This window comes from Rana temporaria, chromosome 3 (assembly GCF_905171775.1).
Source record: "Rana temporaria chromosome 3, aRanTem1.1, whole genome shotgun sequence".
Taxonomy (NCBI): Eukaryota; Metazoa; Chordata; class Amphibia; order Anura; family Ranidae; genus Rana; species Rana temporaria.
The window spans coordinates 18845140-18870913 of record NC_053491.1 but is presented as its reverse complement, the minus strand read 5'-3'; the positions used below and the strand labels follow the sequence as shown (position 1 = coordinate 18870913).

General features: G+C 45.0%; 1 protein-coding gene across 2 annotated transcripts in view; it reads right to left on the bottom strand.

Moving 5' to 3' along the window:
* ADAMTS17 (ADAM metallopeptidase with thrombospondin type 1 motif 17) overlaps nucleotides 1–25774 on the bottom strand; it is a 449726-nt gene that overhangs the window by 151977 nt on the left and 271975 nt on the right. For both annotated transcript variants that reach the window (XM_040342328.1, XM_040342327.1), the window contains 6 exons: nucleotides 24788–24928; nucleotides 22299–22449; nucleotides 17990–18091; nucleotides 14525–14670; nucleotides 4410–4576; nucleotides 3059–3186 (listed from right to left, as the gene is read on the bottom strand). In XM_040342328.1, coding sequence (XP_040198262.1) covers nucleotides 3059–3186; nucleotides 4410–4576; nucleotides 14525–14670; nucleotides 17990–18091; nucleotides 22299–22449; nucleotides 24788–24928 — 835 coding nt within the window. The remainder of the gene's footprint in view (nucleotides 1–3058; nucleotides 3187–4409; nucleotides 4577–14524; nucleotides 14671–17989; nucleotides 18092–22298; nucleotides 22450–24787; nucleotides 24929–25774) is intronic.

Genomic DNA, 25774 nt, shown 5'->3' with positions numbered 1-25774 from the left:
AGCGGAGATATACATTACTGATCCGCCCAGTGTGAAAGGGCCCTAAAGCATTCTATGCTATTAAGGTGAAAAAACATACGATAATTGCCAGCCCCCGCCCCCCCCCCCCCCCCCGTTTACTTAACTTATCTCTCAAAAGTCCTGCGGTCTTCACGGCTCTTCATTTGATAGATTGATAGCAGCTCCCACTGCTGTCAATCGAGTCTGGCATTCGTGTCTATGGGCGCAAATGCTGGACTCAAGAGCGCGCCCACAAGGTAACCCCCTTGGGAAAGTGCTTCCCCAGAGGGGGTTATCTGATGCGGGGAGGAGCCGAGACGGCCACCGAGGGACCCCAGAAGACGAGGTTCGGGGCCACGCTGTGCAAAACGAGCTGCACAGTGGAGGCAAGTATGACATGTTTGTTATTTACATTTTTTTTAACATTTACAATCACTTTAAGGTGGTTGTAAGCCCTTAAAGTGGAGTTCCACCCATAAATATAACATTACATCAGTAGTTTTAAAAAAATGTCATTAGTCCTTTAAGAATTTTTTTTTTTTTTTTTAGATGCCTTCAAAGTGTTGTTGCTAGGCAGAATAGTTAATCTTCCCTCTTCCTGCACCTAGGTGCTTAAGCTTCCTAACCTACACCTCACAGACTCCTGGGAATGTAGTGGGTGTAACTTTCCAGGAGTCTGTGCACTCTCGAAGAATCATGTGACTTGGACAGTACAGGTGCTGAAACCTGATCTGAAAACTATTACATTGCTTGTGCAGCACTGAGCATGTGCGAGATCTGCAAGGCTGAAATCCAGGAAGTCATACAGTCTGGCTTCATGATGCCCACACTTAAGATGGCCCCAGTCAATTTCTATTTTATAAAGTGTCTAAATGCTGTAACAACCTAACAAAATGGACCTTAGTTTACAGACTAACTTTACTAGAATACATTAAGCTTGTGTATTACAGGGGTATTTATATATAAAAACTGAAATTGTGGCCGGAACTCCGCTTTAAATACAGTATGTGTATATATATATATATATATATATATATATATATATATATATATATATATATATTTATTTATATATTTATTTATTTATTTATATTATAGCTGCACGATTCTGGCTAAAATGAGAATCACGATTTTTTGGCTTAGAATAAAGATCACGATTCTCGCGGTGTAACATCTTGTTTCACATTATACAAAAAAATTGGGCCAACTATGCTGTTTAGTTTTTTTTTTATTCATTAAAGTGTATTTTTTTTTTTAATTGCGTTTGAAAAAACGCTGCACAAATACGGTGTGACATAAAATATTGCAACAACCACCATTTTATTCTCTAGGGTCTGGAGGGCGGAGGACAGAGTCTGTGGACAGAGAGTGTAGGCGGAGTTTGGCTGGAGAGGGGGCGGGCTGAGTCTGTGGAAGGAAAGTGCAAGGGGAGTCTGGCTGGAGAGGTCGGGCACAGTCGGTGGACGGAGTCTGCGGGCGGAGAGCGAGTCCTCACCTGCAGTGGAACTTGGTAAGCTGGCAGGGGTGTAGGGCGCAGCCGCATCAGGATCGGTGCCGTCACATTCGGTCCCTACGCCCATCTTGGTACACCCTGCACTTGGCTGCAGTAAGCAGCAGCAGACATCTTGTTACACACAGCCCGAGCTATATGGGCTGGGGGTAACAAGATGTCTGCTGCTGCTTACTGCAGCCGAGTGCAGGGTGTACCAAGATCGGCGTTGCAGCATCGTTTTTTTTTTTTTTTTTTTTTATAAATCCTGTGTAATTTTTCGCAACATTTCAGTGCCAGACACCTGTCATTGCCCACAAGTGCAATCAGTGCCATCTATAAGTGCCCACAGGTGCCACCTATCAGGTGGCACTGATAGATGGCACTAATTGGTGGCACTTATGGGCACTGATAGATGGCACTGATAGGTGGCGCTTGTGGGCACTGATAGATGGCACTGATAGTGCAATCAGTGCATTCTACCAGTGCCATCTATCAGTGCCCAGAAGTGCCACCTATCAGTGCCCTGAAGTGCCACCTATCAGTTCAATCAGTGCCACCCATCAGTGCCCACAAGTGCCACCTATCAGTGCAATCAGTGCCACCTATCAGTGCCCACAAGTGCCACCTATCAGTGCCAGCCACCTGTCAGTGCCACCTATTAGTGCCAGTCACCAGTCAGTGCCCATAAGTGCCGCCTATCAGTGCCAGCCACCTGTCAGTGCCACCTATCAGCCCCCATCTGTCAAACTGTCACATGACATTGAAAAAAAAAGTATCAAAAAGTGGTATCGGGACAACCCTAGAAAATATAGTACTGTATTTATCGGGGTATTGCGCGCTCCGGCGTATATCGCGCACCCCTAAAGTGGACCCGCATTCCTGTGGAAAAAAGATTTTTTGTACTTACAGTTTTGGTGTCTTGCGCGGCGTCCATCGGCGGCCTTGTCAGGTCCGGCGTCCGTCTGCGGCTTCGGGTGTCCTCTTCGTCGGGTCAGGCGTCCTTCTGCGACGTCCACCCCGCTCGTTTCCCGCGCCAAGTTTGAATACTGCGCCGGAATATACCGAGCGCAGTACACTCGTGTATAGTCGGGCAGTCTCGGCTCCTCTCGCGCTCACGTCCTGTACGTCCAGGACGTGAGCGCGAGAGGAGCCGAGACTGCCCGACTATACACGAGTGTACTGCGCTCGGTATATGCCGGCGCAGTATTCAAACCCGGCGCGGGAAAGCGGGTATCGGCATATATCGCACACCCACGATTTTGCCCTGGGCAAAAAAGTGCGCGGTATACGCCGATAAATACGGTACTTCCTTTACATTATGGGTAATTTCTATGCAATGTCTACTTGTAGCCTCGTTGTGTTATGACACATTTGCACCAAGTATTTCATTTATGTCACTAATTCTCTTTATGTACAAAACAAAAAAAAACTAAAAATGATTATACAGAGTATAAGCGTCATAGCAATATGCAGTGGTTGTGCAAGAAGACGACTATCAGTACCGCTACTTGGACGTTTAAAAGTTTGCAAAAGACTATTGAGCTATTGACTATTGAGCTACTGCACCTGGCATTTCCCGTGGACGCATAGATCTGCCTCGTAAGGACCGCATGGAGTTCCATCCAGGACTCGGTCTGCCACCAGTATTGGAGTATCACGGCCTACAGGAGTGCAGTATAACTCGCATGGCTTATCTAGGAAGGAAAGGAAAGCAGAAGTTGGCAATGTATTTTTCTCTGAGACATCCAAGTAAAATGTAGTTTAGTATGGGAAGACCAGTAAACTAAGGCTAGGTTCACACATGTTCAGTTACAAAATCTCCCCGCAGTTTTCACTGTTAATTTCCAAAGCAGCTGGTCAGCGGCAATTTTTTTGGAGCCGGCGGCCACCAGCGTTAACAGCACTGAGCCTTATTTTGATTCAAAGTTCATTATTTAAAATTTAATTTCTTTTCCTGAAACTTCCCTCTTAAAGTGCGTGTTATATGCCAATAAATATGGTATATATATAACTACATATAATTTCATTATAGATGACACCCCTTGCATCCATTGTTTTATAAATCTGATCCACAAAAACAATGGCCCAGATTCAGCATAGTTTTGCGCTAAACTTACGGAGGCACAGGGCAACGATTTTGCCCTGCGCCCCCGCAAATTTGCGCCGCTGCCCTCGATTCACGGAGCAGTAGCTCCGTAACTTGCGAGGGCGCGCCGGCAAAATTGCCCGGCGTAAGCGCGCGCAATTTAAATGATCCCACCGGGGGCGGGAATCATTTAAATTAGGCGCGCTCCCGCGCCGAGCGTAGAGCGCATACTCCATCGGGAAACTTTCCCAACGTGCATTGCGGCAAATGACGTCGCAAGGACGTCATTTGCTTCAAAGTGAACGTGAATGGCGTCCAGCGCCATTCACGAATCACTTACGCAAAAGCCGTGAAATTCAAATTTCACGGCGCGGGAACGGCGGCTATACTTTAGCATTGGCTGCCCCTACTATTAGAAGGGGGCAGCCTTGCGCTAAAGTTGCCGTACGGAAACTCCGTACCTGGCTTGCGCAGGGCCCGCGCAAGTTTGTGAATCAGTGGTAGTATGCAATTTGCATACTATACGCTGATCACAATGGGAGCGCCCCCCTAGCGGCCCACGCAAGAATGCAGCCTAAAATCTGCGTGGCATAAGAGCCTTATGCCGCGCAGATTTTAGCCTGCAGTTGGTGTAACGAGGTTCCTGAATCAGGAGCACTCGTTACACCGGAGCAAGTAAGCAATTGCGCCGTGTAACTTATGGTTACACAGGCGCAATTGCTTCTTGAATCTGGGCCAATGTAAAAAAAAAAAAAAAGCCAGTCACAATTAATTACTGGATTTCCCATTATAGTAACAGTGAAGAATCAGTGAAGTATGGATCACACGTACCATCAACAATTATGGCGGTAAGGGGACTTTTCTTCTTGTTGCTGTTGCGGTCATGGGATTGGCACTGATGGTCCCTGAAGCTGGCACTTCCTTTAGGACATAGCGAATTCTCACACACCATGTGTTCTACACTTGCTCCTTTGCAGCTACGACCTCCAGGTCCCGGACTGTCAAGAAAGGAAAAATAGAGTCAAAACTTGGTTGGGCCATAACTCAACCAGGATGTACCCTGCTGTCCCGATGATCTCCACTGGATGTTCTGAAGGCTATGTACCTGCTCTAAGAGACGTAAAACGATTTCCAAGCCATTGATTCATATTCCTTGGAAGGCTTTCGGTCTTGGAGGTTAATAAATCTGATTCGGAATTAGGCCATGAGCTAATGCTGTGTCTATCCACACAACAGGGTAACATTTCCTTTCCTCCTACTACTAATACAACCGGCTCATTACAGTGATTTATGAGATGCATTTACAAACTTCACTGGAACTCTAGACAACAACTGGAGAGAAAATTGTAAAACAACGGTAAACCGAGCCAGAATGTCAGTGCAAAGTACTAACTCAAACAAGACTAGCACAAAGCTATCATTAGAAGAACATTAAAAGAGAAACGCCGCTTGTTTTCTTAAGGTATTTTCTAGCTGAGCAAAGCAAATTGTTTTAAAAAAAAGCACACATGTCTGTCTGCCAATTCAAATAGCCTTTGTGAAGAGAGGACATGCCTTCATTCCCCATGGGGGCCAGAGTTTACACTTGCGTTGCAGACCATTACAAGTGTATGCCCTACTCACATATCAGATATAGCATGATGTCAGAGATTTAGTGGCAAACACTTACGATCGCTACAGGATCGCTACAGGATCGCTTAATAAAGTCATAAAATATAAGCACAGATTAACCTTCACTAAGCATGCAAACCTGAAGGATTATCTCTCACCAAGAGTGATGAATGGTCAGAGCTGCCCTTCCTCATCCTTTTCAGGACTGCATACACAACAGACCTTCTTGGACCCGAGCAACCTATGACTGCTGGAAAACCTTGAACCATGAATAACTCACTCATAGGATCTGTTATATTATATAAGTACCCTTTAAGACAGGGGTGCCCAACCTTTTGAAGAATGAGGGCCACTTAAGCAACTTGGTAACCAGTCATGGGCCGTAATGAGTGGGAGGCTGAAGGGCCACGGCTACTCTATAGGCCCTCCGATCCACCCAGATGGAAGGGGACAAATTCCCTTCTGTTTTTCGGATTGGAGGTAGTTGGGTGTAAACGGACATCTTTCGCTCTATAGAGGGCAATTGAGGGTCCCATTTGGTAGGGCTGATCCTGTGAAAAGGGCCCAAGACTGCGTTCACACTGATGTGCTGCGGTTTACCCACACCGCAGGTGCAGCGTAGTGCTCCTGTGTCTATCCTGCAGGTTAGCTGAACTTTGCCATAGACTCCGCCTGTGGCAAAAGCTGGTGCTGTAGAGGAAGCATCGGCTTATGGGGCCCTGCCCTGCAGCCACTTTCTTCCTCTACCACCAGCATTGTTCATTGTTCAACACTGATGCTGCAGTATGGCGGGTCGGCAACCTGCGATCTGGGCTTGCCAACCCGCCATTCCAGAGAAGGATGTCGCAGGCCACATCAGAGAGCTCCGCGGGCCACTGGTTGGCCACCCCTGCTTTAAGAGGAGTCCCCCCCCAGCAAAATAATAAAAGTCAGCAGCTACACATTCTGTACCAGCTGACTTTTAATATTAGGCAACACACCTGTCCTGGAATCCAGAGATGTCGGCACCCCGGCCGATGTTTCCGTCAGCTCTCGGGGGCTGCCGCCGCCATTCGTGGTAAGGGAACCCGGCTTTACAGCTGGTTCCCTACTGCGCATGTTCGAAACGCGCTGCACTTTCTGAATGGCCTGGCGGGGGGGGGAGGAGGAGGAGGAGGAGGCAAGATCTCTTAGAAGTGGGGACGGGTACCTGTCAAAAACAGGTACCCATTCCGGAGGAGGGGGAGGAGACTGACAAGCGGAGCTTCCACTTTTGGGTGGAACTAAGCTTTTAAGTGATTTTAAGACCCCTTTCAGACTGAGCCGCCCATAGCGTCGGCAGTAAAACGCTGGATTTGCGGTGAATTTCGGCCAATAGCTGAAGCAAAACATGGGGTATTGCTTACGCATGCTAGACACAGTATGGCCCCCTAAAGTCTGCAGAACAGTAAACTGCCCCTTTGTTTAGAAATTTTGGAGACCCCTGCTCTATAGTAACTCCTCTTCTCTTCATTGCAGGTTAAAAATGGATTCCAAGCAGAAGCAATGTGCCGTCACTGAGTTCTTGATGAAGGAGGGGTGCAGGCTGTCCAACATCCACAGAAGGCTACAGAATGTTTATAGGGATGACACCATTGACAAGAGTCACCAACAACAAGACATTACTCTTGTCAATATCTCTGTAAATATTCGGTAGACTTCTGTGGATATCGGACAGCCTGCACCCCTCCTTCAAGAACTCAATAACAGCATGTTGCTTCCTTCTAGAATCCAATATATACCTGCAATAAAAAAAAGAAGAGGAGATACTATAGAGCAGGGGTCTCCGAACTTTTCAAACAAAGGGCCAGTTTATTGTCCTTAAGACTTTAGGAGGGCCGGATTGTGGCCAGTGGGGGAAAAAAATGTCCCGGACCCAGCATTGGTGAGAATAAATATGGCCTCAGAGTTTGCAGTGAATAGGATAAGGAGTAGTGCCCCTATTAGTAGGAGTAATTGTATCCCTTCATTTTTATCAGTGAAAGAAATAGTGCCCCCTTGTTGGCATCAGTGAGAAGAATAGTGCCTCATATCAGTGGGAGGAATAGAGCCCCAAGGGCCGGATAAAGGCTAGCAAAGGGCAACATCTGGCCCTCGGGCCACCGTTTGGAGACCCCTGCTATAGAGGAACAGTTACTCTACGAACATGGGAAATTTAAACAACTTATGTAAGTTGACAAAAAAAAGGTTATGCCCACATTTGCATTACTTTCGATACAGCCTTCGTACTACTCTCGGTAAGATATTCATATTATTTGAATATATTCTCCCAAACCACAATAAGATATGGCGATTACTAAACACAAAACACATACTCAAAGAGCATTGGGGAGAATGTTGGAAACCGCAAAACCGCAATGGTTTGCCAACACTGCTTGTCAACCTTCATGACCCTTTGTACTGTTGTGTGTGCCGTTACCAAGTATTCTGCACTGCAAAGCAATATAGAAACAGAATAACAGGATCTCCTGCCCCTTCTACATGTCCGAGACCAACTCCTACATTGCACTACGGGCAGCTGGTTCATCTCATACGACGTCACTCAATCTGCCCTGAAGGCATCTTTTCTATGCGGAGTCTGCCGTATGCCACCAAGTTCTCTGGCTCCGGAAAAACAGCAATGCTACAAAAAATGATGTCACATATAAACTAATAAAAAGGATAGCTCTTCTACTAATCTGGTTTATGGCTGTGTAATGACAAATAAGGCATAGATAAGTAGCCCATTTTTAGAAATTGTGGGTACACTGTTCATTTTACAATATAGTCCAGTGCCAAAATCAAGGTGTCAAAAGACCAAAGGTTTCAAAAACCCAACCAGAGAGATTGTAGCATTAGAAATGATTTAACCATATCCAGAAAAAAAAATGTAATTGTTAATATTTTACAATATTCAAATCATTATTTCCTTAAGAATCTACAAGAAAAACAAGCCCATAAGCATTACTCCAAACAAAAACAGCAGTATTGCTCAACTAGATAAATTACGGGTTAACGCATATGGCTGCAAGAGGGTCCTGCTGCATCCATAGCCTTTGTAAAAATGTTCCTAGGACCCTGTGGTTCTAGTTCTACAGTTATTCATAGATGGCAATCAGAAGATGGGTCTCTGTATGCAGTTATACTCCAAGGGTACGCTCCAAAAGCAGATTTGTTGATTACCATCTTTCCTGAGTTCCATGATGCAACAGAATGGCCCGTGGGACCCAGAGGCTCTTGAAGGATGTGGGGTACTCCTGTGTCAGCTTCACGAATGACTCTTGGGTCTAGGGTCATCCTATGTGATCCTATGTCCACTAGGGGCATAGGATGACTGAGAACTGATATCATGAATTACATGAGATGGGACAGTAATGATAATTCATGTATTGCAGGATATCTTGAAATATTACAAGTTAATTCTGACCACACACAACAGATCAATAGGAGAGTGTCTCCTTCAATGTGGAACATAGACTGTTGAGGTGCTAATTAAAGGAGTTGTAAAGGAATTTTTTTTTTTTTGCTCAAATGACTGTTTACAGGGTATAGACACATAATAGTTAACTGATTCCTTTTAAAAACGATTAAAAATAGATAAAACATCAATCATATAATGTACCTGTAGTTTCAGTTTCGTTTTTGCATGTTATCCTGCCTCTGTGCTGTATAGAGCCATAGAGAAGTGATGGTTTGGAAAACGAAACTAGAAGCCCCCAGTACTGTGGTACTCAGGAAACAGACAACCAGGAAGTGTCCAGAACAGAGCAGAATTACAGCAACATCAGAGCAAAAACGAACAATGAGGACATGAAACCAGGACTGCAGTAAGGTAAAGGAAGCTATTTAGCTTAAAAAAAAAATCCTTTAGTGACCCTTTAAGTCTGGCTTCTGAAGGACCTCTCATTGTGGGATGCTAATGACACTGTATTGTGTGAAAGTTCTATTGATGATAGAGATGTGTTGGCAGTCTGAAAGGTCAGATGTCTGACCTTTCAGGTGTAGTGTATTAGCATGTCAATTATGTTTACTAAAGGAATGTGTATTATGTAGCAGGTGAGAATAACTTATCGCAGAGTCAGAACGTCTGGGTAAGGATTAGTAATTAGCTCATCTGAATGTCATTATCTAACAGAATGTGTATTGAAGTTCCTTGTGTCATGTTGTGGGTGGAGTTGAGTCATTGTCCAGATTTGGTTTCTAACTGTATATAACAAGCTGAGTTTACCATTAAAGTATTCATTCGTTTAGAACCAGAGAACAGAGCTTGTGTCTCGTTATTCTGGGGGGAAATCCAATGGGTCGTGTCTGCTGGATTGTGGAGTGTAGGAAGCGGTCGTGGGTTGGTGGAATGGAATATTGTAAACGGCGTTGACCCCTGACCGTTACACATGGTATATCTAATGCCTTGGGGAAAAAAAATTGTACCCTCCTCATGATACCTTCCAATGCCGAGATCTCTTCTATGCTTTGTAAGTTCTTTGTGTGCCACGGCTTTTGCTGTAAGAGGCAACTGAGCAAGGGCTCGTTCACACCATAAAAGGTATTTTCGGTGCGTTTCTGTGGGCGTGTTTTTGCCACCCCATTTATTTCAAAGGGCTGCCCACATGCTAGAATGAACAAAAAGTACTGCAGGCATTGTGACAGACCCAACTGGGGCAGAGGCTTTTGGAGGGGACTAGGGGTAAGCCTCCTATCCACCATTTATGGCCATGGAGAAGGTCAGGGATTTTGTCTGCTTCTTCCGGTCAGAGCATGGTAATGAGCTCAGTTCAGCCTCTGATCCCATGGAGAGAGCAAATCATTCTCTAATGATGGACAACTATGTGATGAACGCTGAGAGCGAGGCTTGGATTAATTCTCTGAATAAGGACAATAAAGCTTCCCTTCTGGAGTGGATGGAAAGGTGTAATATTAATCTTGTACAGGTTAATGGTCAGAGGAAATATGGTGGCCCTCCCGCAGACTGAGTTGAAGAAGCCCTCCACTTGGGACAGAAATATTTATCAATAATATCCCACCGCTGCCACCAAATGTGACCAAATGTGCCTCTGTCAAGATACAGCTTCCTCCATTCTGGAACCAGGTATCAAAGCAGGGAATCGCACCCAAGAACTAGACAACACTAGCTTAGGTGCAAACTGGAACTCTATCGTAAACTCAGACAGAATATATGCCACACAAAATAAGATAAGAGCTTGATCACATTATGCAAACCGTAAGATAATTAACATAGCTAAGGAAAAGCCAACATAAACAGTAATCTAATTAAACAGTAAACTAACTAGTCACCTAGACAAGCCTACCCAACCAGACCGTTCAACACCAGTTCCCCAGTAAGACGATCTAGGGTTGTCCAAATCTCCAAAAAAATTAGCAGAGAGACAGAAACAATATGAGACTCAATTAACAATGGGAATTCACACCTAGGAGGCACACAAAGGGGAAAATATACCATGGGAGAAAGATACCTTAGTAAACAGATTATAGCAGAAAACCCCCAGCGTCAGGTTCTTTTAAGCTGCTTATATTCACATCTGCTCTCACAGTCTAAAGAAGTCATTGCTGGTTTTGGCACAAAGGTCCCAAATCTGTATACAGGTCCTAGGTTCCCAGAGTGTGTGTGTGTGTTTCGGGGAGACATGGACCCAAATCTGAAGCAAAACCACTCCAAGGGTCTCCTAGGCACACACCTCCCCAGAATAGAGCCCACTCAAATATCCGGGCCCATAGTCAATAGGTAAGAGGCTACCCTGCAGTCCCCTCCAAAAGTCCCTGTCCTAGTTGGGTTGGCCACAGGCATGATCTTTAAAATTGAGCCACACCAAACCACATGGTACTTGATACTGCGGTACCATGTATTTTGTTGTCTGCAAGTGCACCTGCATTACCTAGATGCATGGGGCTGCCCATCAAGCATTAATGGCACCTGCGCACATCTGTGGAAGGTAGCGCGTTTCTGCCCGGTGCAGGAAAACACGTTTTTGCTGCACTTTTCGTGCGCTAGCGGGCAAGGTCCCATGACAACAAAACATAAAAAAAATTACTGAAAAATACATATTTTGCGGTGCTTTCAAACAGCTTTTAAGGCGCTTTGGAAGCGCTGCCCATTTATTTCAATGGGCATGGGCGTTTTGGAAGCGCTATTAATAGCGCTCCCAACCCGCCCAAAGATGTTGCTTGCAGGACTTTTTCTAACGTTCCGCAAGCAGACCACCCCAGTGTGAAAGCGCACACTGCAGAGAATGGGAGGCATTTTCCAGGTGCAATTTCTAGTGCTAAAATGCTTGAAAACTGCCTCAGTGTGAAAGGGGTATAAAGCTTTCATACATACAGGCCTGAAAACAACTGAAATAAACTAGTAGGTGTTGTAATATTAACCACTTAAGGACCACCTCCTGCACATATACGTTGGCAGAATGGCACGGCTGGGCACATGCACATACCTGTACGTCCTCTTTAAGGCTCCATTCACATTGTAACGCTGCGTACGCGGCGTATTTTGCCGCGATTAGTTAACTTTTTTTTACAAAGAATTTACATTGATGTCTATGGCCGAACGCCAATGCCGCCTGAAAAAAAGGGTCCGGGACTTGTTTTCAGGCGGCAGGCGTACGGCGTCTATGAGATGCGAACCATCTCATAGACATCAATGGAAATTCTCCCCTCCAGCGGCACGGGCGTCGCGCTTCAGGCGTTTTGTCTCCTAGGTGTAAATGAGGGCTAAGTGCCCCGCCGTGGGTCTCGCTCCCGCGACCCGGTCCAAAACTCAGTGGCCGCGGGACTCGCGTACCCGATCGCCGCTGGAGTCCCGCGATCGGTCCTCAGAGCTGAAGAATGAGGAGAGCTGTGTGTAAACACAGCTTCCCAATTCTTCACTGTGGCGCTGTCATTGATCGTGTGTTCCCTAATATAGGAAAACGCGATCAATGATGTCAAACGTCCAGCCCCGCTCCCCTACAGTTAGAAACACATATGAGGTCACACTTAACCCCTTCAGAGCCCCCTAGTTAACTCCCAAACTGCAATTGTCATTTTCACAGAAAACAATGCATTTTTATAGCATTTTTTGCTGTGAAAATGACAATGGTCCCAAAAATGTGTCAAAATTGTCCGAAGTGTCTGCCATAATGTCGCAGTCACGAAAAAAAATCGCTGATCGCGGCCATTAGTAGTAAAAAAAAAAAAATATTAATAAAATAAAACTATCCCCTATTTTCTAAACACTATACATTTTGTGCAAACCAATCGATAAACGCTTATTGCGATTTTTTTTAACAAAAAAAAAAATAGGTAGAATACATATCGGCCTAAACTTAGGAAAAAAATAACGTTTTTTTTTATATTTTTGGGGGATATTTATTATAGCATAAGGAAAAAAATATTGCATTTTTTTCAAAATTGTCGCTCTATTTTTGTTTATAGAGCAAAAAATAAAAACTGCAGAGGTGATCAAATACCACCAAAAGAAAGCTCTATTTGTGGGAAAAAAAGGACGCCAATATTGTTTGGGAGCCACGTCGCACTACCGCTCAATTGTCAGTTAAAGCGACAGAGTGCCGAATCGCAAAAACTGGCCGGGTCCTTTACCTGCATTTTGGTCTGGGTCTTAAGTGGTTAATATATATATGTGTATGTATTTTATATATTGTGTTATATGTATGGCACGGTATATATTTATCACGTACAGACATTCCAGGACAAATCAATTTTAAACATGAAAAGGGTGTTTGTTGACCAAAGGGGATAGTGGCCAAACAAAAACAAGATTTACTCCACATATCAAAGGGGACGGAGTGTGACTCTGGGCTATGTTAATATGCAAGAATGCAAATTAGGGCAGTTTATGACTGCAGCTGCAGCGGTTTCCGGCTGGGGGTCATTGTCTATCACTCTGAAAGACAGAAGCAGATCAAAGGCCTAATGGAAACAGCCAATCAAATTGCTCAGCCATTCAGTGTATAGGCAATATAACCTGGCGTTCAGTTTATTCATTCTTTTTGGATATGAAGGCACAGGTCTAGAAATTATCTAGAAAAAAATGGGACTCTAAGGCTACTGTTTTTTGTCATATTTACTGGATTTGTTGGATTTTGTCATCGGTTGCAAGCATCTTATGGACTTTGTTCTGTGTTGGAAGTCAATAATGTGCATCTCTCTGGAAGAATCGGGTTGCTGCTGGAAAATGACTTACATCATCATACTAATACCTAAATATTAATTATCTACCCACTATACCATATTACTACAGTAGGGTCTAGCTAACAGACAAGACATGGCTCTAGGAATTAAGGGCCAGATTCACGAAGAACTGCGGCGGCGTAACGTATCGTAGATACGTTACACCGCCACAAGTTTTCATCGCAAGTGCCCGATTCACCAAGCACTTGCGATGAAAACCTACGCCTCCGGCGCAAGGCGGGCCAATTTAAATGGGCGTGTGCCATTTAAATTAGGCGCGCTCCCACGCCGGACCTACTGCGCATGCTCCGTTTCCGAACTCCCGCCGTGCTTTGCGCGCCGTGACGTAATTTTTTCGAACGGCGACGCGCGTAGCGCAATTCCGTATTCCCGGACGGCTTACGCAAACGACGTTAGTTTTTAAATTTCGACGCGGGAACGACGGCCATACTTTATACAGCACATACGTGTGCAGTGTAAAGTTAAGGCACCAAAAAAAAAGACTAACTTTGCGACGGGAAACTAGACTAGCGGCAACGTAGCGAACACGAAAAACAGTCTGGAATCGCCGTAACTCCTAATTCCCAAAAATTTGCGCTTGTAAGACCGCTGCGCAAATACGGTGTGACAGAAAGTATTGCAACGACCGCCATTTTATTCTCTAGGGTGTTAGAATAAAAAATATATATAATGTTTGGGGGTTCTAATTAGAGGGAAGGAGATGGCAGTGAAAACATAGGGGAAGCTCCATTAGCATTGCTGGTTGTATGCCATACCAACGGCCACCACAAGATGGCACCAGATCACATAAGGAAGCATAGGCCTGCAGAAGGCCGCAAAGCCGCGGCCTCAATTAGCGGCCGGCTCGGCCCAATGTGATCGCGCGGCAGGGGAGCACGAAGGCACAGGATGGGGGACCGGGCCGCACAGGATGGGGGACTTGGCCGCGCCAGATGGTAATCGATCCCGCGGCTTTCTGCAGGCCTATGCTTCCCCAGGCGCCAGGTCGCTAATTCTAGTCGCAATTGCGACCTGGCGCCCGGATTTCGTCTAACCCGGTCTCATACTGACTACTAAAAATCCTTTTGGTTAAAAAAAAAAAAAAAAAAAAGAAGAAAGATCATCATTAACATGTCGTCTTGTAAGGAAACACTCACGGTGGGTTGTCACATTTTTTTTGCCGGAAGCGTGCTCCGGTTGCACAGGTTCGGCTGCACATGCTCCAGGAGCTCCAGGTACTCCAGTCTCCATCCACATGCTGCGGGATTGGGGTCTTGCTCACGCATTCTCCGGCTCGGCACCACTGCAATACAAACCCCCAGGACTGAGAATTGCAGATTTTAACCCCCCGCTGTCAGTGTTACGGAAGGAACAGCTGGCACAGGAAACTTTCATTTCATAGGAACTATTGTAATAGATCACGTAAAACCGTATCATACCAGAAAACAAAAATTTATATATTGCAGCCTACCAGTTCTTAAACCCAAACTCAAGGTTAAAGCGTTTGTTACCCCAACACATCATAATCTGGATATGTGTCTGCTGTACCATATACTTGTATGAGAAAGTCTCCTGTTCTCTTTGTATTGCTTCCTTTATGTGAAATCCCTGGTGATCCTACCAGTCCCTCTGCTTTCCTATTAAAAACTGACCACGCTTAGCAGGAGAGCACACTGTGGTCAGTTTTCTAGCTATGCTGGACTCTTGTGCACTCTTCTTTAATGATCAGACTTGCCCTGACACTCCCCCCCCCGCTGCACACCCTGAAGCTCTGTGTGCTGCTGTTTCTCCTCCCCCAGCTCTTATGCAGCTGAGAACAGAGGGAGTGTGATCAACTTATAAAAAAAAAAAAAGAGAAAAAAAAGGTTTATAATGTTTTCTTTTGATTTTTATATCGTACAAAAATGTTATGCCTTTCAATTCCATTTTAAACCGAATGGGTTGTTTTACCAGGTGATCATTTACAATCAGTTTAGGCAAATATTGTCTAAACACATTCATCATGTGTATTATTGGCTGAATCTCGGAGTGCTTTGTGTATTCCTTCCAGTTCTCCAGTAATCCAGTGTGAGACTTCCTGTAATAAAGACCGCTCTCCTAGTGCAGGCTGACTGGTCTTGTCTCCGCCCCCTCCTGTAGTTATCTGTAGACAGCCTGTAGTGGGTGGAGCCTGCTGGATTCCTCCCACAGCTCTGCCCTCTACAATGGATTGATTGATGAGGTCACTGATGCTTTTACAAAGTGAGCATTTGGTACATACTAGATAGATATGTGCAATTTGTTTCTTTCCAAATTTCGACAAATTTCTTAACTCAGAAATATCCGAATTAACGAAAATCCCTTTAACCACTTAAGGACCGCCTCCTGCACATATACGTTGGCAGAATGGCACGGCTGGTCACAAGCACGTACAGGTACATCCTCTTTAAGTGCCCAGCCGTGGGTCGCGGGTGCGCTCCCGCGACCCAGTCCGAAGCTCCGTGACCGCAGGACCCGATCGCCGCTGGAGTCCCGTGATCCATTCCCGGAGCTGAAGAACTGGGAGAGCCGTGTGTAAACACAGCTTCCCCGTTCCTCACTGTGGTGCTGTCATTGATCGTGTGTTCCCTTATATAGGGAATCACAATCAATGACTTCACACCTACAGCCACAACCCCCTACAGTTAGAAACACAGATGAGGTCACACATAACCCTATCAGCGCCCCCTTGTGGTTAACTCCCAAACGGCAATTGTCATTTTCACAGTAAACAATGCATTTTAAATGCATTTTTTGCTGTGAAAATGACAATGGTCCCAAAAATTTGTCAAAAGTGTCCGCCATAATGTCGCAGTACCGGAAACAAATCGCTGATCGCCGCCATTACTAGTAAAAAAAAAAAAATACTAATAAAAATGCCATAAAAATACCCCCTATTTTGTAAACGCTATAACTTTTGCGCAAACCAATTAATAAACGCTTATTGCAATTTTTTCCCCCGAAAAATATGTAGAAGAATACGCATCGGCCTAAACTGAGGAAAAAAAAAGTTTTGTTATATATTTTTGGGGGATATTTATTATAGCAAAATGTAAAAAATATTCATTTTTTTTTAAAATGTTGCTCTATTTTTGTTTATAGCGCAAAAACTAAAAACCGCAGAGGTGATCAAATACCACAAAAAGAAAGCTCTATTTGTGGGAAAAAAAGGACGCCAATTTTGTTTGGGAGCCACGTGGCACGACCGCGCAATTGTCAGTTAAAGCGACGCAGTGCCGAATCGCAAAAAGTGCTCTGGTCTTTGACCAGCAATACGGTCCGGGGGTTAAGTGGTTAAAGGAACCTATTTAGAAAATAAAAAAGCAACCTTTACAACCCCTTTAAGCACAGGCCAATGGTTTCTTCTGTCTCTTATAATATATTATTATACTATTATTGTACATTTATGTACGTTATTTATTATTATTCATATATTTGTATTATTGTACGTCTATTTTGGTCCGGGGATTAAGTGGTTAGAAAATTTTCCTAATATTTGTGAATTTGAATACTCGGAAGTTCGTAAATTCGAAAATCTGAAATAATAACCAACTAATAAGAACTTAACTACTACTAACTATTAAATTATAGGAATTGGAATTTCCTTTCAAATTTGGCTGTTAGTGAACTAAACAAATTTATCCAAAGTTACGAATTATCCAAAATAACGAATGCCGCATCTAAAACGAATGGAACGTAACGAATAATAATAAATAACTAAAAAAAAAACGTTTTATTTATTAATAATTAGTTCCGTTCCATTTTTTTAGATGCAGCATTATTTATTTCGGATAATTCGTAACTTCGGATAAATTCATACCGTATTTATCGGGGTATTGCGCGCTCCGGCGTATAGCGCGCACCCCTAATGTGGACTCGCATTCCTGTAAAAAAAAAACATTTTAGTACTTACAGTTTTGGTGTCTTGCGCGGCGTCCATCGGCTGCCTCGTCGGGTCCGGCGTCCGTCTGCGGCTTCGGTTGTGTGCTCCGCGTCGGGTCCGGAGTCCGTCTGCGGCTTCGGTTGTGTGCTCCCCGCTTCTCGCGCTGAGTTTGAACCACTGCGCCGGCATATACCGAGCGCAGAACACTCGGGTATAGTCGGGCAGGCTCGGCTCCTCTCGCGTAAAGGACGTACAGGACGTGACCGCGAGAGGAACAAAGCCTGCCTGACTATACCCGAGTGTACTGCGCTCGGTATATGCCGGCGCAGTAGTTCAAACTCGGCGCGGGAAGCGGGTATCGGCGTATATCGCACACCCACGATTTTGCCCTGATTTTCAGGACAAAAAAGTGCGCGGTATACGCCGATAAATACGGTATTCGTTATGTTCGCCAACAGCCACACATAAAAAAGCTCATCTTTGCGAACACCCCAGTCATTGGTATATGGTTTGTCTCAACCCTCCAAACTACCACGTTTGGTGGACAGCTTTGTCTGTTAAAGAAAGTTGAATAATAACAGACTTACTGGCTGGATCACCAGGTGAAAAAAGCCCAACAAAAAAAAGATAAAACTAATGCAGACATCACATCTAAGAATTGGTGAGCTGCAATATATAAAATATCTGTGTTTATTACCGCTTTACCAATTCTTCAGCTCACCTTGTCTGCTCCGCATTCTGTGCCATCCAAAGGTGGATCCAGTTTGGTTTTACAAGAGGCATCTCCTTCTACTAGACACCACAAGCCAGCGCACATCAAATGCTGAAATTAAAGGAGACACACAGACAGTTCTCATTAATGCCGCTACATTGTGTTTTTTACCTACACACAACTACAGTATCTTACAGAAGTAAGTACACCCCTCACATTTTTGTAAATATTTTCTTCTATCTTTTCAGGTGACAACACTGAAGAAATGACACTTTGTATCTACAATGTTGTGTAGTGAGTGTACAGCTTGTATAACAGTGTACATTTGCTGTCCCCTCAAAATAAGTCAACACACAGCCATTAATGTCTAAACCGCAGGCAACAAAAGTGAGTACACCCCTAAGGCTGGGTTCACACTATACTACACGACAGCAATACGACTTTCATCCTACTTTGCTCTGCAACATCCGTCCTACATTGATCCTACATCCATCTGACTTTCATGAACAGGATACTACTACTATCTGACTTTGTGATAGCCTGACTTGTTCTTTGAAATATCAAAACAATCCCAGAGTGAGATAAATTCCTTTTACTGCTGCTGTAATCACATGTGGATGCCACAAGTCGGATGGTAAGGACAAGGCTCCTACTTTGGTCCGACTTCAATGATATTCAATGGGCTGAAGTAGGATCAAAGTCAGACCAAAGTAGTACAGGGAGCGTTTTCAAAGTCGGACCGACTTGCGTCAGACCAGTTAAAGCGGGGGTTCACCCTAAAAAAAAATTCTAACAATACATGTAGCCGGCCTATGAGACCCACAGTATGCTGTAGTTTGTTTTTGTTTTTTTCATACATACCGTTATACGGCTCTTTTCACCCCCGGCTTTCCCTCGGGAGTGGGCGTTCCTAATCACAGGCTGTGATTGACGTGCTTCCGATCGGCGCATACTGCGCGTCACGACTTGCCGAAAGAATCCGAACGTCGGTGCGCATGCGCCGTATAGAGCCACACCGACGTTTGGCTTCTTTCGGCAACTCGTGACGCGCAGTATGCGCCGATCGGAAGCACGTCAATTACAGCCTGTGATTAGGAACGCCCACTCCCGCGGGGAATAGTGATGGACAGGTACTCGGGTAAGGATCGCGATAAAAACAAAAACAAAAAAAAAAAACGGATTAGTTATGGTCTATGCCTGTAGGTTTACTTGAGCCAAAGTCAAAATTTAGGGTGAACCTCCGCTTTAAGACGGCTCCCATAGGGAAACATTGATTTTCACACGTCATGCGACATGAGCTCCCAATGTCGGAACGTTTGTCGGACAAGTGTGAACCCGGCCTAAGTGAAAATGTACAAATTGGGCCCAATTAGCCATTTTCCCTCCCCGGTGTCATGTGACTCGTTAGTTACAAGGTCTCAGGTGTGAAGGGGAAGCAGGTGTGTTAAAGTGGAGGTTCACCCTAAAACAATTATATTACATTCCATCCAGCATACTGCCGACATGTACAGTATGCTGTTTTTTTTTTTTTTTGCTGCTGTACATACCGTTTTAGCGTTGTTTTTCTTTTCTGCCTCCTGCGGGGAATAGGCGTTCCTATGAAGAGGCGTAGATGATTGACGTGCGGCTAAGGAGCGTCACGCGTTCCGAAAAAAGCCGAGCTGGGACTCGGCTATAAACGGCAGCTGCGCAGTCAGCTCCTAGTCTGTGCGCAGGCGCCGTATAGACCCGAGTTCCAGTCCGGCTATTTTCGGTACGCGTGACGCGCCTTAGCCGCACGTCAATCATCTACGCCTCTTCATAGGAACGCCTATTCCCCGCGGGAGGCAGAAAATAAAAACTACGATAAAACGGTATGTACAGCGAAAAAAAACAAATAAAAACAGCATACTGTACCTGTCGGCAGTATGCTGGATGGAATGTAATATAATTGTTTTAGGGTGAATCTCCGCTTTAAATTTGGTGTTCTCGCTCTCACTCTCTCATACTGGTCACTGGAAGTTCAACATGGCACCTCATGGCAAAGAACTCTCTGAGGATCTGAAAAAAAAGAATTGTTGCTCTACATAAAGATGGCCTAGGCTATAAGAAGATTGCCAAGACCCTGAAACTGAGCTGCAGCACGGAGGCCAAGGCCATACAGCGGTTTAACAGGACAGGTTCCACTGCCTCGCCATGGTCGACCAAAGAAGTTGAGTGCATACCTGTAATGGGTGTCATGTTGGTCTGGTGAGTAGGATGGTTGCCTAATTATCGGTGGAAGACGCACTTATTCCCCACAGCAATTAAAAATTTCCACTTTTTCACTTGGATTGAAAAATTTGGTAGTGGTTCATGGACTCTTATGCCGCGTACACACGATCATTTTTCGGCATGAAAAAAACTTTGTTTTAAAAAAATGTCATTTAAAATGATGGTGTGTGGGCTTCACGTCATTTTTCGGCTTCTGAAAAACGACTATTTTTTTTTTTTTCGAACATGCTGCATTTTTTAACGACGTTTTAAACAATGTCGTTTTTCGGGTTGTAAAAAATGATCGTGTGTGGGCTAAAACGATGTTAAAAACCCGCGCATGCTCAGAAGCAAGTTATGAGACGGAAGCGCTCATTCTAGTAAAACTACCGTTCATAATGGAGTAAGCACATTCATCAAGCTGTAACAAAAAGAAAAGCGCAAATTGTCTTTTACGAACACGAAATCAGCTAAAGCAGCCCCAAGGGTGGCACCATCTGAATGGAACTTCCCCTTTAGAGTGCCGTCGTACGTGTTGTACGTCACCGCGCTTTGCTAGAGCATTTTTAAAAACCGATGGTGTGTGGGCAACATCGTTTTAATGATGAAGTTGGAAAAAACTTTGTTTTTGTTTTTCATGGCGAAAAATGATCGTGTGTACGCGGCATAAGATTTTGTATATTTTATATTTGGTATAACACTTTGTGATTTTTTGAGCGCGGTATGAAATGTATTTCATTATTGACCATTCAAATTAATCCCTGCCCCATAGGAGCAAACAATTGCATGCCTTTAGTTTAATCACATAAGCACCTGTTCGGTAAAATGGCAGTTTAAAGGGGTTGTAAAGGTAATTTTTTTCCCTAAATATCTTCCTTTACCTTAGTGCAGTCCTCCTTCACTTACCTCATCCTTTAATTTTGCTTTTAAAGCGGATCTCCCATGCAATAACGTTTTTTTTTTTTTAGTCTATTTACATAGCTAAGTGCAGGGCTTAAAGAAACTTACTTCACTCCGCTCTAACGTCCGCTCCGCTCTATTTCTGTGCTGAAAAATAACTTATATTCCTTCTGTTTCCATTTTGAGTGTTGGCAATACATACGGGCAGGGACTTCCTGGTTGCGGTGACGCTGTGTTCCCAGCATCCACCGCTCACGCAGCGTGGACCATGGGCGCCAGCGTCTGTGTTGCCATAGCAATGGCAGGCGTGGTGATTTATCATGTAAACACAGCCTCAGCTACACAGCCACAGCCTCAGCGCGTCACTTCCTGCTTAAGAAATACCGCGAGATTTGATATGACGGCTGCGCAGTGAAGGCAGGGAGCTATGGAGAGAAGCTCCCACTGCACAGCATCGAACGGGAAGTGACGCAATGCCCGTCAAATTCCAGCAACGACGCAGACCGGAAGCCTCAGCAATGTACAGGTACTGTACATATTTACAAAATGAAAACATCCGTATTTAGCATTGTTGATAGCGCAAGTGTAAATGCAGTAATGTTGTAATTAGGGTGGAGCTCTGCTTTAAATGTCCTTATTTCTTCTGAGAAATCCTCACTTCCTGTTCTTCTGTCTGTAACTCCACACAGTAATGCAAGGCTTTCTCCCTGGTGTGGAGTGTAGTGCTCGCCCCTTCCCTTGGACTACAGGAGAGCCAGGACGCTCTCTACATTGCAGATAGAGAAAGGAGCTGTGTGTTAGTGGGCGTCCTGACTCTCCAGTAGTCCAAGGGAGGGGGCGAGCACGACACTCCACACCAGGGAGAAAGCCTTGCATTACTGTGTGGAGTAACAGACAGAAGAACAGGAAGTGATGATTTCTCAGAAGAAATAAGGATGAGATAAGTGAAGGAGGACTGCACTAAGGTAAAGGAAGCTATTTAGGGAAAAAATAATTGTACCTTTACAATCCCTTTAACTGCCATTATGATTTTGGGATGCAAATAGGAACCAGAACACCCAGGAGGAACCCAATGCAAACTCACAGAGAACATACAAACGGTGCAGATCAGAAATGTATTCACTGTAAAACAATCCTATTGTCTACCGATCAGCTGTTACATTAAACCAACCTTGCGTTCCCTTACCTCCATATTTTTGCAGAACGTGGCATTACTGCCAAAGAGGATCTGGCACTGCTCGCTGGCACTATAATGCATCCCGGGCAGTTTGTGGGGAAGCCTGACGGCGTGGTGACTGCGAGGGTCTGTCACCAGCAGACATGAGCTCACCTTGGACCTGCGAAGAGTTCAAAACAACAGCCTAAGGGCTGCGAGCAATACGACAGACCGACTTTCAACACTGAAAAATTAAGAAATGCATTCCATACTTGCTAAATTCTGACATGAAATGCTTTAAAGTGGTATTAACCCCCAAAAATATATAATGTATAGCAGCTTACTAGAGGTGCACCGAATGGAAATTTTGGTGACGAAAGCAAAAATTCGGGATGCATTTGGCCAAAAATAACAGTTTTAAAAGGAACATATATGTATATAGTAGGGTTGTCCCGATACCACTTTTTTGTGACCGAGTATAAGTACCGATATTTTTTTTCAAGTAATCGCCGATACCGAATACCGATACTTAATGTCATGTGACTTTTTTTTTTTTTACACAATTTTTATTTTTTTACAGTGACTTTTTTTTTTTTTTTTTTAAGGGGGGGGGGGGGTAGTGGATTGTCAATGTGTTATTTGTTTTCATTTTTGATTATTATTTAAATTTTATTTTTAAAATTATTTTTTTCATTTTTTTTTAATCAGCCCTGTTGGGGGGGGGGGGGCTTTGGTGAGATATCAGGGGTCTTAACAGAGGGGGGGGGGAGGAGCTGCACTGAGGGGGACAAGACGGCATGGGGGGGGGGAGCTGCACTGAGGGGGGAGAGCGGTACGGGGGGTAGAGCGGCACGGGGGGGGGGAACAAGACGGCATGGGGGGGGAACAAGACGGCACGGGGGGGGAACAAGACGGCACGGGGGGGGGGGGGAACAAGACGGCACGGGGGGGAACAAGATGGCACGGGGGGGGGGGGGAACAAGACGGCACGGGAGGGGAACAAGACGGCACGGGAGGGGAACAAGACGGCACGGGAGGGGAACAAGACGGCACGGGAGGGGAACAAGACGGCACGGGAGGGGAACAAGACGGCACGGGAGGGGAACAAGACGGCACGGGAGGGGACAAGACGGCACGGGGGGGGAACAAGACGGCACGGGAGGGGACAAGACGGCACGGGGGGGGGGACAAGACGGCAAGACGGCACGGGGGGGAACAAGACGGCGCGGGGGGAACAATTTTGTGTGGACCTCCACTTTAAAGCGGGGGTTCACCCAAAAAATAAATTTTTAACATTACATTCAGCCGAGTTATCCTAATGACAATCGGCTGTTTTTTTTTTTTCGTACATACCGTATTTTCACCGCCGCTTACGGGTATGTCTTCTCCGGGACTGGGTGTTCCTATCTGATTGACAGGCTCCCGACCGTCGCATACAGCGCGTCACGAGTTGCCGAAAGAAGCCGAACGTCGGTGCGGCTCTATACGGCGCCTGCGCACCGACGTTCGGCTTCTTTCGGCAACTTGTGACGCGCAGTATGCGACGGTCGGAAGCCTATCAATTAGGAAAGCCCAGTCCCGCAGAAGACATACCCGGAAGCGGCGGTGAAAATACGGTATGTACGAAAAAAAAAAACAGCCGATTGTCATTAGGACAACTCGGCTGAATGTAATGTTAAAAATGTATTTTTTGGGTGAACCTCCGCTTTAAGTAGTTAAAGCGGAGTTCCACCCAAAAGTGGAAATTCCGCTTAATCCACTCCTCGCCCCCTTACATGCCACATTTGGCATGTAATTTTTTTTTGGGGGGGAGTGGGGGCATCAGGAGGAGTGGGACTTCCTCCTTCCGCCGAGGGGCTGCTAAGGCGAATAGTCTAATCGCCTTTTGGCAGCCCCTCCATGTAGGCGATCGCCTGGGACACGTGACAGGTCCCGGGCGATCGCCTGTCCAATCAAATGGCACAGCGCCGTTCGCGCATGCGCAGTGGGTGCTCGGCCGTGAAGCCGAAAGCTGTCACGGCCGGGTGCCTACACTTGGAATGAAGACGCCGGCCAGAGAGGGGGGGAGAGGAGCGGAGCCCCGGCCGGCGCGTCGCTGGAACGTGGAGCAGGTGAGTATGTTTATTAAAAGCCAGCAGCTACACTTTTTGTAGCTGCTGACTTTTAATAAACATTAAAAATTACTGGCACACCCCTTTAACATAAATGAATAAAGATCATGATCATAGTTGGCACCCCTTTTAGTGGCAAATGGTTTGTCCTAACCCTCCGATACTTTTGCTGGACAGCTTGAGCTGGTAAAGGAAGGGACTTACTGGCAGGATTGTCAGGTGAAAATAAAGGGGGGAAAAAAAGCATAAAAAAATAAAAAAAATGCAAAGACATCCAAGAATCAGTAAGCTGCAATATTATCAGTTATTGTTTTGAGGGTTTATTACCGCTTTAATATCCTGTGATTTAGGAAAGATTTATTATTATTATTATTGCTGCTCTGATGAATATAAAAACTGGCCACTTACTTCAGGAAGTTCTCCAGCTCATCACGACTGCAGGTGGACCAGGACAGGTCACTGGGACTGCGGCCTTTTACCCATTCTCCGGACATTATATGTGAACGGCCTGCACAGGATGGATGGTCGTCATCGTGGCTCATTCCTATGCTGCAGAATAAAGAACATCAACACACTTAAAGCGGAGTTCCGGCCACAATTTCACTTTTTAAATATAAATACCCCTGTAATACACAAGCTTAATGTATTCTAGTAAAGTTAGTCTGTAAACTAAGGTACGTTTTGTTAGGTTGTTACAGCATTTAGACACTTTATAAAATAGAAATTGACTGGGGCCATCTTAAGTGTGGGCATCATGAAGCCAGACTGTATGACTTCCTGGATTTCAGCCTTGCAGATCTCGCACATGCTCAGTGCTGCACAAGCAGTGTAATAGGTTTCAGATCAGGTTTCAGCACCTGTATTGTCCAAGTCACATGATTCTTCGAGACTGGGGAGTGCACAGACTCCTGGAAAGTTACACCCACTACATTCCCAGGAGTCTGTGCGGTGTAGGTTAGGAAGCTTAAGCGCCTAGGTGCAGGAAGTGGGAAGATTAACTATTCTGCCTAGCAACAACACTTTGAAAGCATCTAAAAAAAATTTTTTTTTTTCTTAAAGGACTAATGAATTTTTTTAAAACTACTGATGTAATGTTATATTTATGGGTGCAACTCCACTTTAATGGTTTTGCATCGATATATAGTAAACCTGTGTAAAAAAACAAAACAAAAACCCACCTGAACCCTGCTTTATGAGTGGCGGCAGACAGGGCAGGAGGTAGTCAAGTTAAATGGTAACTCTACTTTAACCACTTTAATCTCCGGACCATATTGCTGGTCAAAGACCAGAGCACTTTTTGCTATTCGGCACTGCGTCGCTTTAACTGACAATTGCGCGGTCGTGCGACGTGGCTCCCAAACAAAATTGGCGTCCTTTCTCCCCCACAAATAGGCC